Raw genomic sequence first — 20703 nt, 5'->3', positions numbered from 1 at the left:
AAACCTGTACCAGATCTTATATAAACCGAATCTATATCCCAAACAACTGAAGTGAGTAAAAGCTTTTTTTTTTTTAAAAAAAAAAGTGTCACTTTCTAGATAGCAAGTATTCTCTTACAAGAGTCATTCTTACAACACACAAGGTTCTCCCCCAAAACACACTGTCACTACTGTAACTTGCATCATGTGGCCTACTACCTGTAAAAGCAGATGCACCAAATACTGCAAATTAAGATACTTTTGCTCTGGCATTCCACTTTTATGTTCTCAGCTTCCTGAACAGTTATCTGAAAGCTAAAGCTCACCATAGTTGAGACACTATGTAGGCACATGACAYGTAGGAATATGACAATAGACATACTGCCAAGAAAATGCATACCACACATTCTAAAAAGTTTTGAGAAGAAAAAAGGGAAGTCAGTATTTTACAGATTCGCCTGAACACCCACCCACACCACTTCGGATACAGTTTGCTTCTGCCTTGCTTCCACCCCTGCCTTCCATTTTATCATTAAACTTACATGGAACAGACCCATTCCATAAGAGCTAAATTATCACAAGAATGCTGTGAAGCAACTCTGMAATAACCTGAAGAAAGATACTGTTTTAAACAGCAAAGAGGCTGTATCAGCTGCAGTAACTGAAAAGCCTTTGTACTTGCTGATCCTCCAAGGGAACGTCCCTGATCCGAGCAGTGACATGCTTACACAGAGAACAAACTCTGAAAGCTGCAACTAGGGCTTGAGAAGTCTAGTTTATGGTTTTAAATTAGGAAAGATATTCCTGTACACAAATGACTGAACATACCTTAGTAGTTCACTATTATCCAATGATTTTCTCTAATAAACTAAGAAACCTAAAAACTTGACAGCTTTTCCTTTTTACCGGTATTAAAGAGTCCAATAAAAACTATTAGTTCCAAAATATACGCTTAAAATAAAATAAGCACTGGAAAGGAATATGACCAGCCCATTTGATAGCTACAAGGAAAAGCAGAGTTCACTGGATCCCTTTCCAGGGTTCTTCATAAATTAAAGCATTATGCTTCACCAGGGCTACTCAAGAGTCAAATTTTAGTCCACAAATCAGCCTGTGATCTTTGAAGAACAGAATGAGATACCCATCATTTGTCTTCTATGTTAGGATGGAATTAAAGCTCTAGGTTTACCAGCAGGAGTAAAAGTCATATGAAAGCGTGTTTGTTCTCTTCTCTCCCCCGGTTCTGCTGAAGTACAAACTGTTTGGCACTGTGCCTGCTCTCCTCCCCCGGGAGCTCAGCCCTCAGACAGCAGAGAGGGCAACCAGGAAGGAGAGCCCCGGTTTCCAGCCAGAAAGAAACAACAAATGCCTCAGAATTRGGGAAAAAGGGAACCCTCCAACTCATCCATGTTGTTAAGACATGAGAAAATGGACTCTCCTTCAAGATTTCTTTAAGCACAAATTCTCTGATGAAGATGGGAGTTCATGAAACTGCCTTCTCCCTTCCCCCTCCCTATCAAACAAAAACTATTAGGGACAAACAATTCAATCCAGGCTACAGTAATTCTGGTATGCACAAAACTATTTGTTGAAATACTATTTTACAACAAATTAAAAATAATATGTTTTATAYTTTTATAATCAACAACTGTAGAAGACTACATGGGGAAAGAAAGCCTTATACTAAGTCTCTGATTAGAGAAAGGGGAAAATACAKCAATGCTAATCTCAACATATTCTCTGTGCCATCTGTTAAGACTTGCCATAAACAGGATTTTACTAGCTTTTAATATCACTGAACATTCTGCATTGTAGCCCCAATAATTTATCGGGGAACACAAGACTTCAAGCACCCCATACCTTCTCTTTAAGATCGGGAAATCACATAGGAGGGAAATCTTTATGTTCATCTGTTCCAGTGACACTTAAGTTATGTCGTCTTTTAAAAATTCAGTTTAGGRAAAGAAAAACAGTAATCCTTGCAGAATTCTTAAGAATTAGGAGATTAATTTAGCAWCAGGAAATGATTAGCCTAAATATAAAGTCCGTTGTAAAAATTGGAATTTAGAAAATATATCCTCCTGAGATGCAATTAAAAAAGAAGTTGTTTCAAATAAAGTCTTAAGAGTAGTCTTCTCAGACTTATGACTCTTACGAAAGAATAGCTAGTAGGATATTTCAGTTCAGCCCGTTTAATGGAAAAATCTAAGTTGCATAATCACCACTGGAAACCAATTCCTAGAATTTGATCCACTGTTTTCCACGTTTCATTTTACACTTAATATTTTAGCATCGGGACAAATTAAACAAATCTTCTCAACCATCTTCATACACATTAGTGGAATTCAAAGCTGTAAGACTTTCTGGCCTCAAAGCTTATGTAATCAGAAGACATAAAAATGCAGAAGACTGAATCCAACAGTACATACATTTCTGTCCTGACAGGGATATTCAAAGTGTAATAGATCAAACCGCCAATTGCACACAGTTCTTCTAAAGAAGTGACTTGATTCCTTCAAATTGGAAACTACTGTAACATAATCCAAGAGTGTACACATCTGACAGTGTGGCAGTTGCAGGTAAAACATTACTAAATGCAAATATTTCCCAAATGTGAAATGAATATGCCTGGATTACAGAAGCTAAGCTTCTATTAGTTCAAAAMCAAAAATCAGATACTAGGCAGTTTAGGAATAGCTGTCTATAGAYGCACTATATGGGATACCTTCTCATCAAATGCAGACAGAATTCGCTACCTCATGTACCAGCAATTAAAAGCTATAAGCACCACTCACAGTGGTGTTAAATACATACACAAGGGTTAAATGCATACACATTTGTGGAACAGTAATTTACCTTATTGTACACATAAGCTGCCTTTTCACATTGTGTAAGGCATTACCTTTTATCTGTTACAAAGCACATACACAGTCACACCACAGTACATGTCCCCATCTAGTTTCCCTCAGAGAAATTCCCTCCTCCCCATCTCCAGTGCGTACCCTTATCCCTAACTATGGCTGCTGAGCAGCTCATTCAAATCAAGCCTACCAAACACAGGGACTCTGCCCATGGTTTAGCTTTAAGATACTGTAAATATTGCATAATTTACTAGAAATTGAATTGCAACTATATTTTTAGTGCATTTTGTATAACACCCACTAACAGATGGCACAGTTCTATTCAGCTGATCAGTTTGCTGCTTGGAGTTGTCTTGCATCTTACCTTTCTGTTGCTAAGACAGCTTGGCTTTGCAGGAAGTTCTTTTCACAGCACTCTTTCTCTCTTTGGGTCTAGTTAATACCCATAAGGTCTTTTTAAACTCCCATCCAAAAGAGGGCAGCTACTTGAGACAGTCATTTAACAAAGATCGGACAAACAGAATAAAAAGATAACCTCAACCTTTTCAAAATRCCAGTGCTTTACTCTTTCCAATGTTTCTAGGATGTATTGTAAGGTGAAGACAGGATCAGACAAGGGCAATCCAGTGAAGGCAATTAGATGCTCAAATCTACATGTGCTGAGTGTTCCCTAGCTACAGCCTTAATTAGACTAACTTTAAAATGTAAAGGGAATCTTTATAAATATATAACTAAAAATGGAGATGTAAGTATGCAAACAGAAAAGAAAAAGTGGTCTGAATGGAATGAAGTTTCCCTTTCCCTTCACCTCATAAACAATAACTGTCTCTTGAAAGAAAGTAGCGTCCTTCACTTTCCTTTGGTAATGCATGCAAGTTTGAAGGACTTCTTTAACTGATGTAAACTGCCAAACACAAGACTTTCATAACACTCATACAGCAGGATTTTCAAAAATAACTGTAGAGAAGAATTAAATGACAATCTGACCACCTCCCTAAAGGAGCATCCCTTAAKATGTGACTTTATGTATGACAAGCATCTCTTACAATAGGTTAGAAGTATCCATGTGGTAAGCAGTACTTACAGCATATGCACCTATTAAGAACGCTGCATTTGCTCGTTTACGCTGGTCAAAACTGGTGTAGTAAATTATTTTCTTTCTTGATAGACTGAAAGACTGTAAAGCAAGTACAAACAAAAACACATACACACAAAAAAATCAGATAGCATATTTACTAAGAGAAGAATACACTTTAAAAAGTCACTTTTTTGAAACTGAAAAATAATTCTATAAAAAGAATTGTTATAAAGAGCTTCTTAAAATTGTAGGAGGAAAAGTTTGATATCTTAATAAAGAAGATTGTTTATGGTAAGAAAGCAGGGAAATATTTACTGTATTACGTAGATTAATTCTGCTGTGTGAAAATATCCTATAAAATGCAGTTGAACCAAAATAACAAACATAACGATCCCACCTGTTAAATCTCTTTAGCACCCAATTCCTTGGCAATGACACACTGTTAAAAAAAATGAAGTATTCAATTTTATAGGCATTTATGATTTAAAYAACACATCTACACCACCTAAAAAATAGGGTGACAAACATCATCTTTATTAAGTAAGAGTTTATTCAAATAGGTGATTGCGCAAGTGAACAGTCTGAGACAAAGCTAGGCTTGGAAAAAGTAATGCTTGTGGTTCTTCTTTCTTTAGAAAGAAAGCCTCCATCAGAATGGACAAAACTCCCAACGAAAAATAAGATCAAACACACACTTGAAGTGAACAATAATGACAAACCATAGCAAAACTATCTAAAGCCAGAGAAAGCTAGAATTATGCCACCTGAACAATGGTTGGACAGTTTATTGCAGTCTTCTCTTTACTTCATGAATTGCTATACTTTCACTATATTCTGCAATATTATCAYATATATTTTTCCTAACAGATTTCCACAGTTCTACTACAGTTTAAGGACTGTTCATGGACAGGTATACTGGATTAAGCTTCTAAATATGAGAAGATTTCAGGAAGTTGTGCAACATTTGCTAGACTGCCTTTACTCCAGTGCCACTTGTACCCAACTTCAGTTCTTTAACTCCTATGTGATGCTAATTWACTTTCTTTTCTATTCTCAGCACTGAGGACACTTGTGGGGTGGGAAATAAGGTAATTGCTACAGGAGCATGTTTTAGTACATAGATTTATGCCAACCACATCTTCCAGAAATTCATAAACATAATTCTTACCTTACATGTTGACACAAATTTTAAGAAAGTCTTAGCTGCAGAAGTTCCTACTGAAATTACTTCCTAGTTTTCTAAAAGCCCTAAAGTTTGCACCCAAAATTCCCTCCCTCCCCCAAAAAACCCAAATAGCTAATAAGTTCAAGAGAAATCAGTGTATGCATTAAAATAAGTTCCTTACTCTTGCCTTCTTCCCTAGAAATWGTGCCTTCTTCCCTTCATTAGTGGTTTTTAACTGTACATAAGCTTGCCTTATCACTCACTGCTTCCATAGGTGGATAAGGAATGCGAGTTCAATTAATGCAACTGAGTACACCTAAATGAGACTACAATCCTTCAGTGTTTGTTGACTGSAAGAGGTCATATCCTGAGACCACCTGAAACATACGCTCTGTGTACACAAACATACAGAATATAAATAATTGTTTAACTAGTGAATTATTCAACTAATATAAAAACCCGACAAAATTAATCACAATAGTTTAAGATCTCACCTTTCCTTCTCCTCAATTTCTTCCGTGTTCTATAACTGAAATTCCACCCAAAACATGCAGGTGGGGCAAGATTACAGTAGGTCTTCAACACTGACACAACTTCAATTGTAACTCATTGACTACTGCTTAAAGAGGAGCTGTTCATAACAGTTTACAGCTCACCTGAAAGAGTACTTGAAATTGCAAACAGCACATCCTGCTAGCTAGCCAAATTCTATTTAATATGACTACATTTGATTTACATAATTTTAGTGAGTAGATTTCATTTTAGAAAATGGGTAAATTGAGTCAGTCCAATTCTGAAACAACTTTGTACCAGAATGTCCAAGAAAATGRAAGTCTGCCTTAGAAAATACCCAAAACATTTAAATTATAGCATTTCACTGCTTCTATTTAATCTCAAAATGCAAAGGTTTAATCCTTGAACCATACTGCTGTATAGAATACTTATATATTTTCTGAATCTTGACTAAAGCCTTAACACAGAATTGAAAACTCACATTTACTGAATAGCAGTAAAAATCATCTTGCAGCATATAGGGCTGAGGCAAGTTGCATTAGGATTTTACATTTCAGAAGACTACAGAATGAATCACTTTTTGTCTGCAAATGAATTACAGAACAACCTTATTTAAAGGAATTTTAAAGTGAGTATTTGATGAAGTTACAACAATAAAACGGCTCTACAAACACTAAAACACAAGTTTTCTGCTCGGCTCAGTTACACTTTCAATACCAATGCTAAACTATACAAATTATAAAACAGAAGCAGCCTATTGATTTTTCTACCAGGTTTAACAAGTCTAGTCCAGTCCTTAGGCTATGTTCAATTACAACAAGAGTTAAACAACTTCTTTTAAAGTATCTTTCACACAGCTCTACCTGAATGGACTAGGTCTTTAGTTCCCTYAAATATTCTACAACTCTGAAAGGTTAAGGAAGAAAAAGCAACACCAAAAACTTATCAATAAGGAATTTTGCAATAAGGTTTAAAGAATAGCTACAGTTAATGGAGTAGGAAGTAACCCAYGGCTAATTTAGTGACAAAGTGTGCCTCTTCTCATCCCTCCATTTTTTTAATTCACATTTCATACATGCACCATGAAGCACTAGGGAGATTCTCACTGATTACCATTCTGCTTCTATCAAGGTTGTCCAAGGCTAAGGCTGAACAAAATAGCTTTGTTAGAGCATTTTTATAAAGTCAGACTTAGTTAAACAGAAGAAAAAAAGAACAAATCATTTCATAATGGAATCAACTGCTTAGCCAAGCATTTTTACCAAATAGAACTCAAAGAACAAGTAGGAGGACTGCAGAGCCAAGCATGCTTTCTTGCTATTGACTGGGTTAGTCAAAATAGTGGCAGATCATCTCCATAGCAATCAAAACATTACAATTGTAACAAGGTCAGCAAGGCTTTCCTGTAAAGCATAACTTCAGTACTTTAGCTCCAACTTGCTCAAAAAAGGAATGTATTTGAAAAAGTTCTTCAGTACTTCACAGCAGAACTGTTTGCTATTTTAAAACAGTCAGCACCAAGTTATAATAGTTTACTTTAGTATGTTGATCTACCTTTAATACATTACAAATCAGGACCTCTTCTTCCTTTCCTCCCTAAGAAGGGGCAGGGAAAGCAGGAAATTGTCTCCATGTTTAACTCTCTCCCAAAAGAGAAACAGAAGAACAGTCGTATTACTTGAAGGGGGAAGGGTTGTGGATTTTTTTTTTTTTTAATGCGATCATAGACACCTATATTTAGTGAAAGACTTGGTATTTGCACACCAGTGATACTAATTAGCACTACTAGTATTAAAAGCATCTGCTTCATTTCTTGCAGTTAAGTTTTTATACCTGCTACAATTGGGCATTTGGGGATGGAGTTAAATCTATAGCTATGCAATCAAGCTTGCCATTTTATGATAGGACAAGATTGTTTTAACAGAGCTAAACCATCTCAGACCTAACTGCTGCATTCAGAATTTCTAGATAGCAAGTTTAAAAGAAAGGACAGATACTTTGCAATTGAGAGAAAAGCAACTGTGGTATCTAAAAAAAAATACCAAAGGTCTCTTTCTTGTGTAGAGCAATTCAAGCTTCAGTCCTGAATCTACAATATTATACATAGGCAGAAAACAAGAAAGCTCCTGTGGGAAAAAAAGTCAATAAAAATGACACTTCTACAAGCAAGACAAACAGGGACAATTTCTGTATAGATGACACTTCCATATTACTGCTACTAGAAGCAACRCTAAATTAAGAAGAGATTGAAGTTTCAACTTTTCCACTGAAAGAGATTAAATTTAAATAGTGACACTTCTGGGCACATGCTTTCTTTTCATTCATGGCCTTTTTCATTATCTAGTCTTCCATCATTCATACCAGCAAACCTACCTCATTGTGTATTTCACAGATTAGCAGCCAAAGAACCACAAACTTTGATTTCTATTTTGTTACTCACTATTTTGTCTTGAAACTAAGACATGAAAAACAGTGAACACATCCTTCAGTGACTCGGCTCCTAAGCAGTAATAGTGCATATTCCTTTTTATATTCCTTACAGAGGAAAAAAATCAGGAAAAAGGAGGAGACCCTTAAAGCTTAATAKTMAYCATCTAGATGATGAATATCTAATCAAATGCTATTACMCAGTTTGAAAGCAGTTAAAATTTAGAATAAAGGTTAAAACAAAGCTTACCTTTAATTTCTTATTTAGCTTACAGCAATATCTGTATAACATTGCCAAATTTAAAGGCCCAAAATCTCCATAGAAACTGGAAAAAAAGAACATCTTYGTTATTTATACAAAAGAGCTAAGCAATCTGCAGTAAGCACTGTTGAYAGTTAAAGCCACCTATGGGCAATACTGAGTAACCATGGCAATATATATGGTGTAGATATGGTATAAATAAGCCTTCTAATTCAATTATGAGAAGGATGGCAACATGTTCTATTTAAAAGCATTTTGTAGCTTCAGTAACTACATTTTTCATTACATACATACAGTTTAACTGTAGATACTTTTTCTTCACCTCAGAAAACCCAAACTAGTATTGATCAAGATTAGAGAAGGACAGAGTAGAAAGCTTCAAAATATGATCTATTCCCTTTTTAGCGATGCAGATTATCAGCCTTGTTATACACTCAGCCTAAGCAGTTACACAGCCTCTATCATTAAATTTATTTAGCATATTCTTAATTGTATGTAATCTTACTACTCATAGAAGATTGTAATTAAAGATATCCAGTCTTGATCCCACTATGAAATTTAAAGTTATTTCTTTTCGTCCCATACTGCATGACTTCAGAAGCTACATATTATACATAAGCTTTACATATCACTACATTTCCCTTTTCTCTTTCCTGCCCAGTCCTCTTGTCTCTAGGCTAAGTTCTTCTGATTTATCATTCATTTTGTTTTCTGCATTTCAGATTATTATTGTTGCTCCTCTTCACACAGTTCATATTACCCTTGAAGAAGCTCCACCATTGTCCTTAGGATAAGAGCTACTAGCAGGAATACTCTATAGAGCGAAATTACTGCACTGTAGAGGTAGCTGGTAGGAATTCAGTRTTCTTCCTTACTAACCCTTCATACAGGAACCTTTTCAAGTATTAGTAATTTTTTTGCAAGCATCTTACTCTGACATCTTCTATCCTTCTCCTTCCCTACCCAGTGTTCTAGATATGTTTGTGGAACATAAATAACTTTCTCAAAAGTAAACAAAGAAAAACTTTTCTGCTGTGAAGATGGTCAAACATGGGAAGTGTTTGTGGAGCATCCCTCCTTGAAGGAATTTAAAAGCCGATTTGACAAGGCCCTGAGCAACCTGCTATAGTTTGCCCTGCTTTTAACAGAGAAGTTAGATGAGACCAGAAGTCTCTTCCAACTTCAACTATTTTATGGTTTTAATCGAACAAAATGACAAAAGCAGGAGTGCTCTATCTTTCTTAGCTTGTAACATTATTAATGAACCCACCCCCCACCCCTCAGCTCCCCCAAATAAACAAAAAAAAAAAAGTCAAGCTCAGTGTAAGAGACCCAATTATATTAGCATGTTAAGGATGAACAGCCTGCCTGCCACACCAATGCTATTTGAATATTATCTACTTCGCAAAGTCAAACAGCTAACAACAACATGGAGCAGCTTAAGATTTGGTTCATCCGATTTGGTACAAAACAYTATGAAATTATTACAGAAATTTACTAGCTGAGTTAAACACTAAGTTATCCTGCTCTTAAGACACTGCGTAGGTTGCACAGAAGTTAACCAACTCAGGACACGTTTTAATGGCAACCAAGCAGGAGCTAATTTAAGAACTCATGTTCTTAGAGAAGACAGCTAGACATGGGCAATAGTTTTAATTGTTTTTTAAATAAAACCATGTACACAGTTTGAGAGATGAAATACAGAATAATTGTTCTAAGACAGGCAAGTATGAGTTACTATAAACAAAAAGTTAGAAATGGAGCTATGACACTAGAGTGAATGGGGCTTTTAAAAAAGCCATACAGAAAGATTACTAACATGTTATGCCAGTCTGCTGCACTAACCTTCCCTGAAAGAGGGAACTCAGCTCATTCCACTATCAAAGTATCCTTTCATCACTTGCATGTATGATGATGGAGGAGTAGGATTTGATTATGTTGTGAAAAATACTTGAAAAAAATACATAAATATTTAAGTACATGGAACATGAAAGTTACTAGAATGCAACTGTGTTCACCAGTGTGTGTACACATGGCCTTTTCTGATCAGCCCCAAAAATTCAATTGACCACAGTGTATGTAAAACACTGAAGAACTCCAGCTATGCTTTAGGATAATARGTTATTAGTATTCATCTGTTAGAARTACATCAGCATGAAGTCATATATTCTACTGTTCTACATGATTAATCTCAAACAAAAATSTAGGAAAAGCACATTAAAGATATCTAATGGATAGTTTYATTTATAAATACAAAAGAAGCTTAAGTTGTCCTAACATTTGGAATAAAGTTTCTCTTTCATTTTGGTGGCGAGAAGGATAAAAAAAATATTTTAATCAGTCAATTCATGAACTAACAGTGTATTTCTGCCTGTACACAGAATTGACAAAATAAAGCCATTCAAGTTGTCTCAGCAACCATGCTAAAAACGCCACAATCTTACACTGACTATTTCTCCATCACTTAGTAGTAATTATGCGATGCTTCTCATAATACAGGGTGGGCAGGAGAAGCATCAATGTTTGACAGATGGGTATTATCAGTTTGTCTGTTGCCAAAACAAGATATTTGTCCAAATCCAACCACAATCAGAAAGGAAAGGCACTTCTGGTCACTAGTGTTCAGCATTACCCATACACGAACACATGCTGGCAATTCCCGATTCATTTACACAACACCATGTGGGCAGAATAAACAAGCTATTATCTCTGTTGATAAAAGATTGTGACACTGTGGGGGAAGGAGAGAAAGACTGTGTCACATTAATAGTTTTGAATTTCTCTATTTAGTACTCTAAACAGCAACAATTTTAAAAAGAAAAATTTAATAAGGCTAGGTGAAATAAGTGCTTTGCAATCCTCCAAATCAGAGTTCTCTAAAAGATTAAAAAAAAAAAAGCTTTGTATTTAAGTCCGTGAACTCTGATCTACAAACTCCAATTTAAATATACTTAAAACTAAATACAATTTCTGACATGTTTAAACAGAAGTTTATCTAATCCACTCGCATTATTTTTAGTAATAAAAGTCCATTTTGTATTTTAATTTAAGATACTTAATCCTAACTCAGGCAGAGGATTTTCTTCTTTAGACATGCAAGATTAGAATTGTCAGAGTTAAAGTGGAAAGTTGAGAAATGGTGGAAGGGAGAACCAAGTCATCCTCTGCATAAAGACTTTTATCTGGCAAAAGTTAAAGGCAAAAACCATAGTAGAGATCAAACCTGTTTACACGATTTATTGATGAAAAAAATCTAGTCATTGTTTGTTAGCTTATTTCTATCTCTTTCACAGGTAATAGATTTTCTTTGTGCCTAGATGTTTTTTTCCAGGCATTTGTATGTAATAAGAAACCAATCAGGATGCTTCTGATGATTAAACCAGTCAGGATCGTGAGACAGTCATTATGACTGAGGCAGGAACCAGATATAAGAGTGGAAGGTGAGTATGGTATCAATCTATATTTCACTACATTTTGTTTTAATCAAGTACTTGGATTATAGCTTGAAAGTTATCTTCCCCATCCATCAGAATTTTGCAATCTATCTACAATATGTGCACGCGCACGTGTGTGCATACACAATCTGGCACAAATACGTATACATATATACATATGTATGTACACACACCTTACACTATACTAGCAAAACCCCAGAATACTCTACCTGAATATCTAAATAGTCTCCTTTGAATGTACTTCCATAATGCTTCTCAGGAGCTGCAGCAAGCGTTTGTCGTATCTGTATTTTCCTTAGAACCAGTTCCTAGACTGGCACTCTTCCTATGCGTGCTGACAGCTTAACACTCAAGGCATTTGCTGACGAGTATCACAGGAACCGTTATTAATTAAATTATTCCATCATGCAAGCAATTACTGTATGCTATTCCAGGGATTAGGTAAARGTAAAAGACTAGTCCTGTTTCTAACTGCAGTTCCACCAACCACTAAACCTCTATTCAGCCGAGACGCCATCTAAAAGTGCCCATGCATCAGCTCAAGCCTTGAGCGTCTCTTTCGACCTCTAAACCTATTTCTTTAGTAAGCATTTGAAAACCACCAATTCTAGCACAGCAGCTGAGTGACAACAGCTTCCATACRTTAAATGAACAGATGGAACCTGGTTATGGGCAGTGAAGGAGAGTTAGAGCTATGTAGTCTTTGAATTGAACTGGTAACTTCCATCTTAACATCACACTCAATCTATTTGTGCCAAGTTGTCAAGTTTTCTTTCAGAAAATGTACTATTTATACTGTAGTCTAGAAGTACAATGTCAAAAACTTTCTGCATGTGCTCTGAATCTAGCTATTAAGCAGTAGAAGAACTGCCACTAGAGGAGCGACTAACAGGCTACTACAAATATACGCATCAAACACAGGCTGAATGCATTAAGTTCCACAGAAAATTTCTGGATGAAAGTCAAAAGGCTAAGTCCACAGATTCATTACAGCTTAACTGTTCTGGTCAAGAAAACTTACCTGCTCAATCATCTTTCTTCCACTACTGCTTTCCAAGGTCTGTCCCTCCTTCCTACTACTCAGGTGTGTGAAACAAGGTGGGAAGTTCAGTAGTGCTGTGTCCCTGCTCTAGTTCCAGCAATTCCAGCAATACGTAAGTTGTCAGAAGCTTTCTTATCTGGGCTAAAACACAATCCTTAACACTTAATACGACTTACGGATTGCATGCTTCTGCATAGACCAAGGAAGATGCAGTGAACATTAAAAGCTATATACCAACTTCATTATTTGTGTCTGGAGTAATGCAGAGGCTCTGAATTATGCAAGCGAGCACCAGGTACTCACTTCCCCCTGCACATTTCAAATCCTCCTCAAAAGCCTGGTTCTTCAAAATCCAAGAAYAGGGCATAGCTCCAAATTACAGAACAAAACAGGCACTCAAACTTGCATTTTTAATACACTGGTCCTTGAAGTCAAGAACAAAGCATTAACGAAAAAATTCTCCAATAAAGAGTTTGCCTATAGAACAATATTCAGCACACACTAGAAACCTATTCCCTTTGAAGRAGGGGATGGGGAAGAAAGGGGGGGAATTCCTCCTAACAGATTTTTTTTTTTTTTTTTTTTTAATAAGAGGTTTTCTGTATCAAGCTACCCTCCTGTCCAGTATAAAACAGGGGCCTAGAAAATCTGTTCTGTTCCTATACTGGTTTGTTGAAAACCAAAGAACAAACTTCAGTATTTTGGGCAATTGCTTTTCCACGTAAAGAAGTGAGAACAGATATTCTAAAACAGTATKTGTGTATAAGATTTATTAAATTGTTAGACTGGAGAGAACACCACAAATGTTAAGGTATAGCACATCAGAGATCTCAGATGTAAAGTTATGGCAGTTATCCACATCCTACACAAGAGCTAGCACTCCCAATTCTCAGGTCTGATTTCATAGCAATCTTCTAGTTCAGAGTACATTTAAAAAAGATCTCTCATTTAAGTATGAGAACAAAATAAACCCAAAGTATTATTCTTCATAACCATCTGAAACAACTAGATATCAAAAGCTGTTACAAGTATATGTTTTGCTGCTCAGTATCGACACACACATTCACAAAAGAGTGAGAATTTTAGAAAGTTTTTCCAATAATTTTTTTCCCTCCTTTTTAAGGCTATAGCCTACCAAGTTACCTTGGTCATCTCATCCTCAAGTTCAGATCTTCAAAAGCTGCTGAAGCAAACAAAGAACTCACTGTACTCTGTGTGAAGTAACATTTCTGTTTGTTGTAACAAGACTACTTTAAGTTTTCTTTTTCCTTTCAAGTGATACATGCTAATGAACGATATAAAAGTTAAAGTTTCCTATGCAAGTGCTGTTATTGGATAGCCATGGTTAAGCAAGGATTTTTCTTGCTTGGAGTAAACTGCAAGTTCACTCTTACTCTTCTTACAAGAGAAGCCGCTTCTTTGAATATACACATGCAATGAAGGAAACACTTCCTATGAGTGAACATCTAAAGAATACTGATTTAATTTTGTTGCAACTAAGCATTCAAGAACCTTATTCTATTGCTTCTTGAACTCAAAAAAGTAGCTGACGTTCTTAGGACTGTTGCGAAATGGGTAAGTAATATAGTATGGTTTAAAAGAAAAAGAAACTCTAAGTTTTAGCATTTAAGATAGCATCTACAAAGAATGTCACATTAATTACTTTTACAGATGTTCACAAGATGGATGTCCACAAGATATCAGAGACACTAAATCTGCAAAAAGTGGTTTACGCAAGAGATCTGAAGTCCAAATAAATGAGTATAAAAACATCATGAAAACTGCCATTATAATTTAATCAGGACAACAGACTCCTGTTTCTCATTATCTAAACGTTTTATTCTTGTATTTGAGCCACATATTCAGTGTTGAAAGAACATAAAAAGTTGCTTTGACAAAAAATAAAGTGACAGCCTATTACAAGTTAACCAGTCAAGTGTAGTATTCCCAACCCAGATCTGTTTACTGAAAGGTGAAACACAAAAGACACTATTCTTAGAGAAGAAAAAGCTTTTTACTGAAGCCTAACTCATTAATTGAGGTCCTGCCAAGGCAGGGCTTGTCTACCTGCCAAATGACAGTCTTCAACAAGCTGAATTATTTCTCATCAACTCTATTTCCCTGAAGTAATAGTTACCTGCACTATATCACCCTGAAAAATCATATTCCCTTAAAAGTAGTAGTGCAGACTTCCTCTGGGGGGACTGCAGAAAGCTACAGAAAAACACTGACATAAAATCTTACTGAAATAGATCCATTAAAAAAAAAAAAAAAAAAGAGTTGAGCCTTACAAATTCAGAGTTGAATAAAACCATTCAGGTTTCTTCTCTCAGCTGAAGAATTTGCATACAAGCTCCTCCTTAGTATGACAGGTTCAAGGCTAAAYTGCAGCACATTTAATTGCAACAGTGACAGCTCTAGCAGCGAGTTTCTAGTCAGCTAACATTTGAGATGTTCTTAAAAGCATTTAAACCCTTCTTGTTTTTATTTTAAGAAGTGTGAATGTTTAAATAAGTGAGCACAATGTTATGAATTAATTRGAGCTGTTGACAACTTGAAGGGGAAATTGGAGGCTAAGTACTTCAGATCATGTGTAATCAATCACACTGTGTATAACTTAGCAATAGATCATGTGACAAAAATACAAGAGCAAGTCAGCATTTATCAGACCAAAACTTCCAAAATCAGATTTAGTGCTAGAACGCTTTTGCTTAATAAACAAGGGTACACTGCTAATGTAAACTGTTACATCCTTATTACTCTTCAAGAGAAAAGAAGGAGATGAGGCAGGGAGCAGATCTTAAGTACTGATCAGTCCAATACGTTGTTTATTATCAGACTAACAACCTACATTTTCACATTAGTGAAATCATACACTGCTTCAGTGAAAGCAAACCAATGCCTCAATGAAGTCTGCTAAATAAACTTATGTAACACTTTATACTTAGAGCTATCACTAAAGATGGAAGGAAATAGCTCAAAGAAAAAGATACTTCATTACGCAGGGAAATAAATCTCTTTTCTAGTCACTAGAAAAATTCATCCTAACAAAATTATGTCAATAAATGGTCATATTAAGAAGATTACTTACATATCTTATAGGTACCAAGAATTGTGTGTCTGAATAGACAACTCCTAATCTGCTATTTGGAAAAAACTGAACCACCTATTTGATTCAAAAAAGCAGAAGTGGCCATGAAATCCTGATCCAGAAGAGTAGCAGAGGCAGGCCATTTTAAATAGACTGAAAAAGAAAATACTGTTCTGAGCTACAGCTCTTCAAAGCTCACTTGAAAATATTAATTTTGTTATCATGCAATAAATATTTCTGATCACTTTCTCATAAAGACAACTGCATTTTGGGGGAAAATGAACAGAAGATCCCATCTGTTGTATTAAAGTTACACTCCATTACTATGTAGACATAATGCCCGATGTCAGAGCCTCATTTTGCCGAGCATGTGAAACAACAGATGGATGTCAAGTACAGTGATGAGCATGAAGAAAGGAAAGGTATAGCAGAAGCAACATTGTCTTAAGAACCAGAAAACTTGCATTCTATTCCTCATGTTGTCACTAGCCTTCTGATTTCAGAAGATACTGACAAAAATCTAAGATGGGGACCCTATCAACACCAGCTTTTATTTCTGTAAGACAGCACAAACTTTACTGGATGAGAAAAATCGGGCATTGTCAGCATGCTATCAAGGAAAGTTCAAAACTCTGTCTAGGAGAGTTAAGTTAGGTTATTATTTGCACTATGAATGCAATGTGCACTCCTGCCACCTGGTAGCTGTGACTTTGTATTCATGCTAGAATACATCTATATGTCATGAAGTAGAAACTAAAGGAAAAGAACTGCTACTGTTTCAAACATAGGATGACATCTTTTTAAAAAAAGGTCCAAATAGCTTAGGAACTATTAATTCAAAAAAAAAAAAAAAAAAAAAAAAAAAAAAAAAAAAAAACCCAAGTTCTTTAGAAGTGTCCTAGAACATAAAAGAAATTGCTTCCTTCCATTAACTTGTAAATATCTCTGGTATCATGGTTACCTTCTAGCATATAGTTAACTAGTTATATAGGCTACAGAGTATCCTAATTAATTTTTCTTTATGTAATTTTAACAATTACAAGTCTCTTTTGTGACTTTTTCAGTCCTTTTCCCCGACCCCAACACAGCAGTTAAAATCCCTGGTTAATACAATCATCTGTACCTAAACACACACACACATCCCTCGCCTAGTAAGGGCACAGAGCACTCACATACCCCCTGCCCTGTAAGTTCAAACCTCAGTGTTTTCTTCACACTTTCTAGAAGCACATTAAGAGTTAGAAATAAAATACCTTGTTAAGCATAACATGAAAGTTTTATAAGATATGAAGTCAAATTTTTCTTTGAGAAAGAAGCATATTCAAATAATACAAGATTATTTGAGGCCCTGAGCAATCTGATTTAACATTAAAACCAGCCTTGCCTTGGGATACTCCTGAGGTCCTTTCAAACCTAAATTATTCTATGATCATTACAGAACCCACTCTCAACTCAAACAATTAAATACAGAAAAAAAAACCCAAAAAACAAAAAAAACCCCTCTGAGAATGGATAAAAAAACCCTCTGAGAATGGATCACTGAAAACACCATGAGAAGACAACAGCTGAAGATGATCAAGACTTAGAATTGTCTGTAGAAAAGAAAAAACCCTAAAACCTTAAGTTTTGCCCTGAAAGTAAGCTAGGAACCAAGAAAGTTTTACTTTCCACTCTGACAAAAACAGTATCCAAAAAAAAAAAAAAAAAAAAAAAAAAAAACACATACTGGGAAAAAGGGGGAGAATACCAATGCTCACAAGTATTTCAGCTCATACAGAGCAAAAAAAAAAGATGTATTTAAACTAGACCACACAGCTTTTTCTAGTGGGAGGAGAAAAGGTTTGCTGCAGCAGTTTGTCAGAGATCTACCATCAGTTGATCTAGGAATAGAGTATAAAGCCACTGTATCATAGAATCAGTAAGGTTGGAAGGGACCTCTGGAGATCATCTAGTCCAACCACCCTGCTCAGCAGGGTCACCTAGAGCATGTCAGACAGGGTTGCATCCAGGCGGGCCTTGAATATCTATCTGAAGAGAAGGAGACTCCACAACCTCTCTGGGCAACCTGTTCTAGTGCTCACCCTCACATGGATTAGACCTGATACTTCCTAGAGAAACCTCAACATTTTCCTGAAAGGCTTTTCTTTACCAGGGCTGCTCACTACTATCAAAAACATGTGCAGTTCCAACCTCTCMTTTTCTTGACAAGGCAACTCAAAAGTTTACAGAAAATAGTGAGTTGGATCAGTGGTGCTGGAAGGCTTTGTATAACCCAAAGGCTGAACGCTCCCACATTAGCTGTAACATGGCTCCTATCTTATCCAAGTTATCAACCTCTCTGCCAGTTTAAAGAAATACCCAGTCCTCACTTGTTGCAGTCTGACRTATTTGTTGTGTTCTGCTATTCCTACCCAGACATTACAGAACTGTATTTTCCTCTGCTAAAAAATAAGACCCTGTCCATCAAAGCCTTAAGCTAAATTAGAAAAAGCTGTGCATGGCTGATCCTCTAGACATTTAATGCTATTTTACAACCCACAGCCTAAAGTTTACAGCCTCATTTTATGCAAGCAATTTTGGTTTTAAGTTCAGATCATATAAATAAAAATAGATGATCTGATAACAGTGATTTAATTAAGATACTGGAACAAGACAATTTAAAATAGATGAGAATGTTAGTCAAAAGTGTGTTTATCTGCTACAGAAATACTTGGATACCTCACACTTAAAGAAAATTCACAGGAATAATTCTACTTAGTGATTACTTTATTCTTTCAGTGTACTTACTTTTTGTCTCTTAGTGCTACTTAAATTATATTCAATTTAACTGTTAACCTCTTACGTGTTGCTAGTGCATTCTAAACACACAAATTTTACTTAGCATTTCTGGTTTTGTAGCTTTAGAGCAACAGAAAAAGTATTATTGGTTATCTCAAAAGCAAGTCTAAGCCTTACAGAATCCTAAGAAGTGCAGTAAAGACGATTCCTTCTTACATGCATTTTTTTCTGTATAATAAGTATAAAGCTACTGTTTCATTTCAGTCTTCTGTTTAAGACACCACCTAATAAGATAAAATTAGTGTTAAGAGATGTTCCCCACTTTATAAACAAATCCTGCAAAGCTCAGACATCCTATCCCCAGATCAACTACACATGAAGTTATTTAACTGGCCTTGTCCTTTTCTTTAAAAATAGTAATCCTGTCAAACTAGTTTCAATTGAATTATAAATACCTTCTGGCCAGCTTTATACTAGTGCTGTGCACACATAGCTAAACGAGGCAAGGTTAATCCACACACTATTAGTGCTGCAGAGAATCTCGGGTGATCATTTCAAACATACGCACCRCAAACCAGAACACTTACTTTTCGTAGACCAGCTCCTCATCAGTACAGAAGTAGTGCGTATTCACTGTACTTTTGGGTTTGCTTCGTAAAGTGGCAAAATACAACCGATCTGAAAGACAGTTTAGGGCAACTAAGTGAAGAGCGGCCCGGCCCGGCGCCGCCAAATCCTGCTGCTGCTGCTGCGGGGGCGCAGGGGGAGCGCGGGGCGCCTCGGCCCGCGGCTGGCGGGCCCGGCACCCTCCGGGAAGGCGGTTCGGAGCGGCGACTCCCGCCCGGGGCAGCGCAGGGCGCAGCAACAGGTGCCGGCCCCGTTTCTTACCGGAAAGGCGAGGAGGAAGGAACCGCTCAGGCATTCCCCGCACCCGCGCAGGCGGCTCGCGAATACCGCAAGGCGGAGGGGCTCCGAGGGAGGCACGCAGCAGAGCCCACCGGCCGCGGGAGCGGGGAGAGGCCCGCGCCGCCGAGGAAGGCTGCGGCGAGCCGGGCGGCCCGGCCGCCTCTCACCTTTCAGGAACTCGGACGCTCCCCCCAGCACTTCGGAGGCGGCTGCCGCCGGCTCCATCTTAAAGAGGGCGCGGAGCGGCGAGGCGCGGGGCGGCTCCGAGCTCATGGTGCCCGCGGGCCGCGCCGGCGGGGCCGCGGCGCGCTCGGCCAGGAGCCGCTCCTCTAGGGCACGCCCGCGGGGGCCGCCCGCCGGGGGCCGCGCTGCTGCCAGGGCCGCCACCGCATGGGAACGGCGGCAGAGACGACAACTAGCTCCGGGACAGGGCGAGCGCCGGCGGGGAGCTCGGCTCGGCCCCACCCCGCCCGCAGCCGGGAGACGCCCCCGACACTTAAAGCGGCAGCGGGCGGTTACCAGGCGGCGCTCTAGCAACCACGCTACAGCGGCTTTGTTACACCCGGCCGCGGCCGAGCCGCTCACCCCCCCTCCCCTCCGCTCGCACCGGCTCCGCCCCCCGCCTCGCCCCACAGCAGCCCGCCAGCGCCCTGCCCGCCGGGCAGCGGCTCTGCGCCCGGCGCAGCTCCGCCTCCCGCCGCCGGCCGCGCTTTTCTCCCCTGCCTTCCCCTCGCTCCCCCCGGCCCGCCCGCTGCAGGATGTGCCTGTGGGGGCACGGGAGCTCCGGAGGTGRCAGCAGCCGGAGCTGGACCGGAGCTGGTACCTCAGCAGCGCAGGTCCAGCTCGGGGGGGAGGTGAGCAAGCCGCGCAGGCGAGGCGGACAAGCAGCTCGCGGGAGGGAGCAGAGGAGCACGAACCCAGCCGGGTCCTCCCTCCCCGGCCTGTGAATGTTACTCGAGGGGAGTCCCGGGCCGGCCGGCCGGCCGGCCGGCGTCGCGCCGCCGTGGGGCGTGATGGACAAGCCGCCCCGCCAATCCGGAGCTGCCTCTCCGCCCCGCGAGCCAATGAGCGAGCAATGCCTGCTGGGGAGGTGGCTGGTGCCGGGCAGCTGAGCCCCAGCTGCGGCGCCCCCCTGCGGCTGCCTCC

The 20703-nt window shown here is 38.5% G+C and overlaps 1 protein-coding gene across 4 annotated transcripts in view; it reads right to left on the bottom strand.

Moving 5' to 3' along the window:
- CDC14A (cell division cycle 14A) overlaps positions 1 to 20528 on the bottom strand; it is a 60370-nt gene extending 39842 nt beyond the window's left edge. The window contains exons 1-4 of one of the 4 annotated variants that reach the window (XM_085308277.1): positions 20381 to 20528; positions 19239 to 19329; positions 8274 to 8349; positions 3925 to 4017 (exon numbers count right to left, since the gene is read on the bottom strand). In XM_085308277.1, the coding sequence (XP_085164403.1) occupies positions 3925 to 4017; positions 8274 to 8315 (135 nt within the window). In that variant the 5' untranslated portion in view covers positions 8316 to 8349; positions 19239 to 19329; positions 20381 to 20528. Of the gene's footprint in view, positions 1 to 3924; positions 4018 to 8273; positions 8350 to 19238; positions 19330 to 19539; positions 19618 to 19724; positions 20023 to 20380 lie in introns of those variants that run through there. The other 3 variants (XM_085308274.1, XM_085308275.1, XM_085308276.1) reach the window with 3 other exon arrangements.
- Between the last annotated feature and the right edge of the window lie 175 nt (positions 20529 to 20703).

This window comes from Rhea americana, unplaced genomic scaffold, assembly GCF_003343005.1.
Source record: "Rhea americana isolate MKP2758 unplaced genomic scaffold, rheAme1 scaffold_272, whole genome shotgun sequence".
In the NCBI taxonomy this organism is placed as follows: Eukaryota; Metazoa; Chordata; class Aves; order Rheiformes; family Rheidae; genus Rhea; species Rhea americana.
The sequence above is the reverse complement of the archived record's forward strand: the minus strand, read 5'-3'. Positions and strand labels throughout refer to the sequence as shown.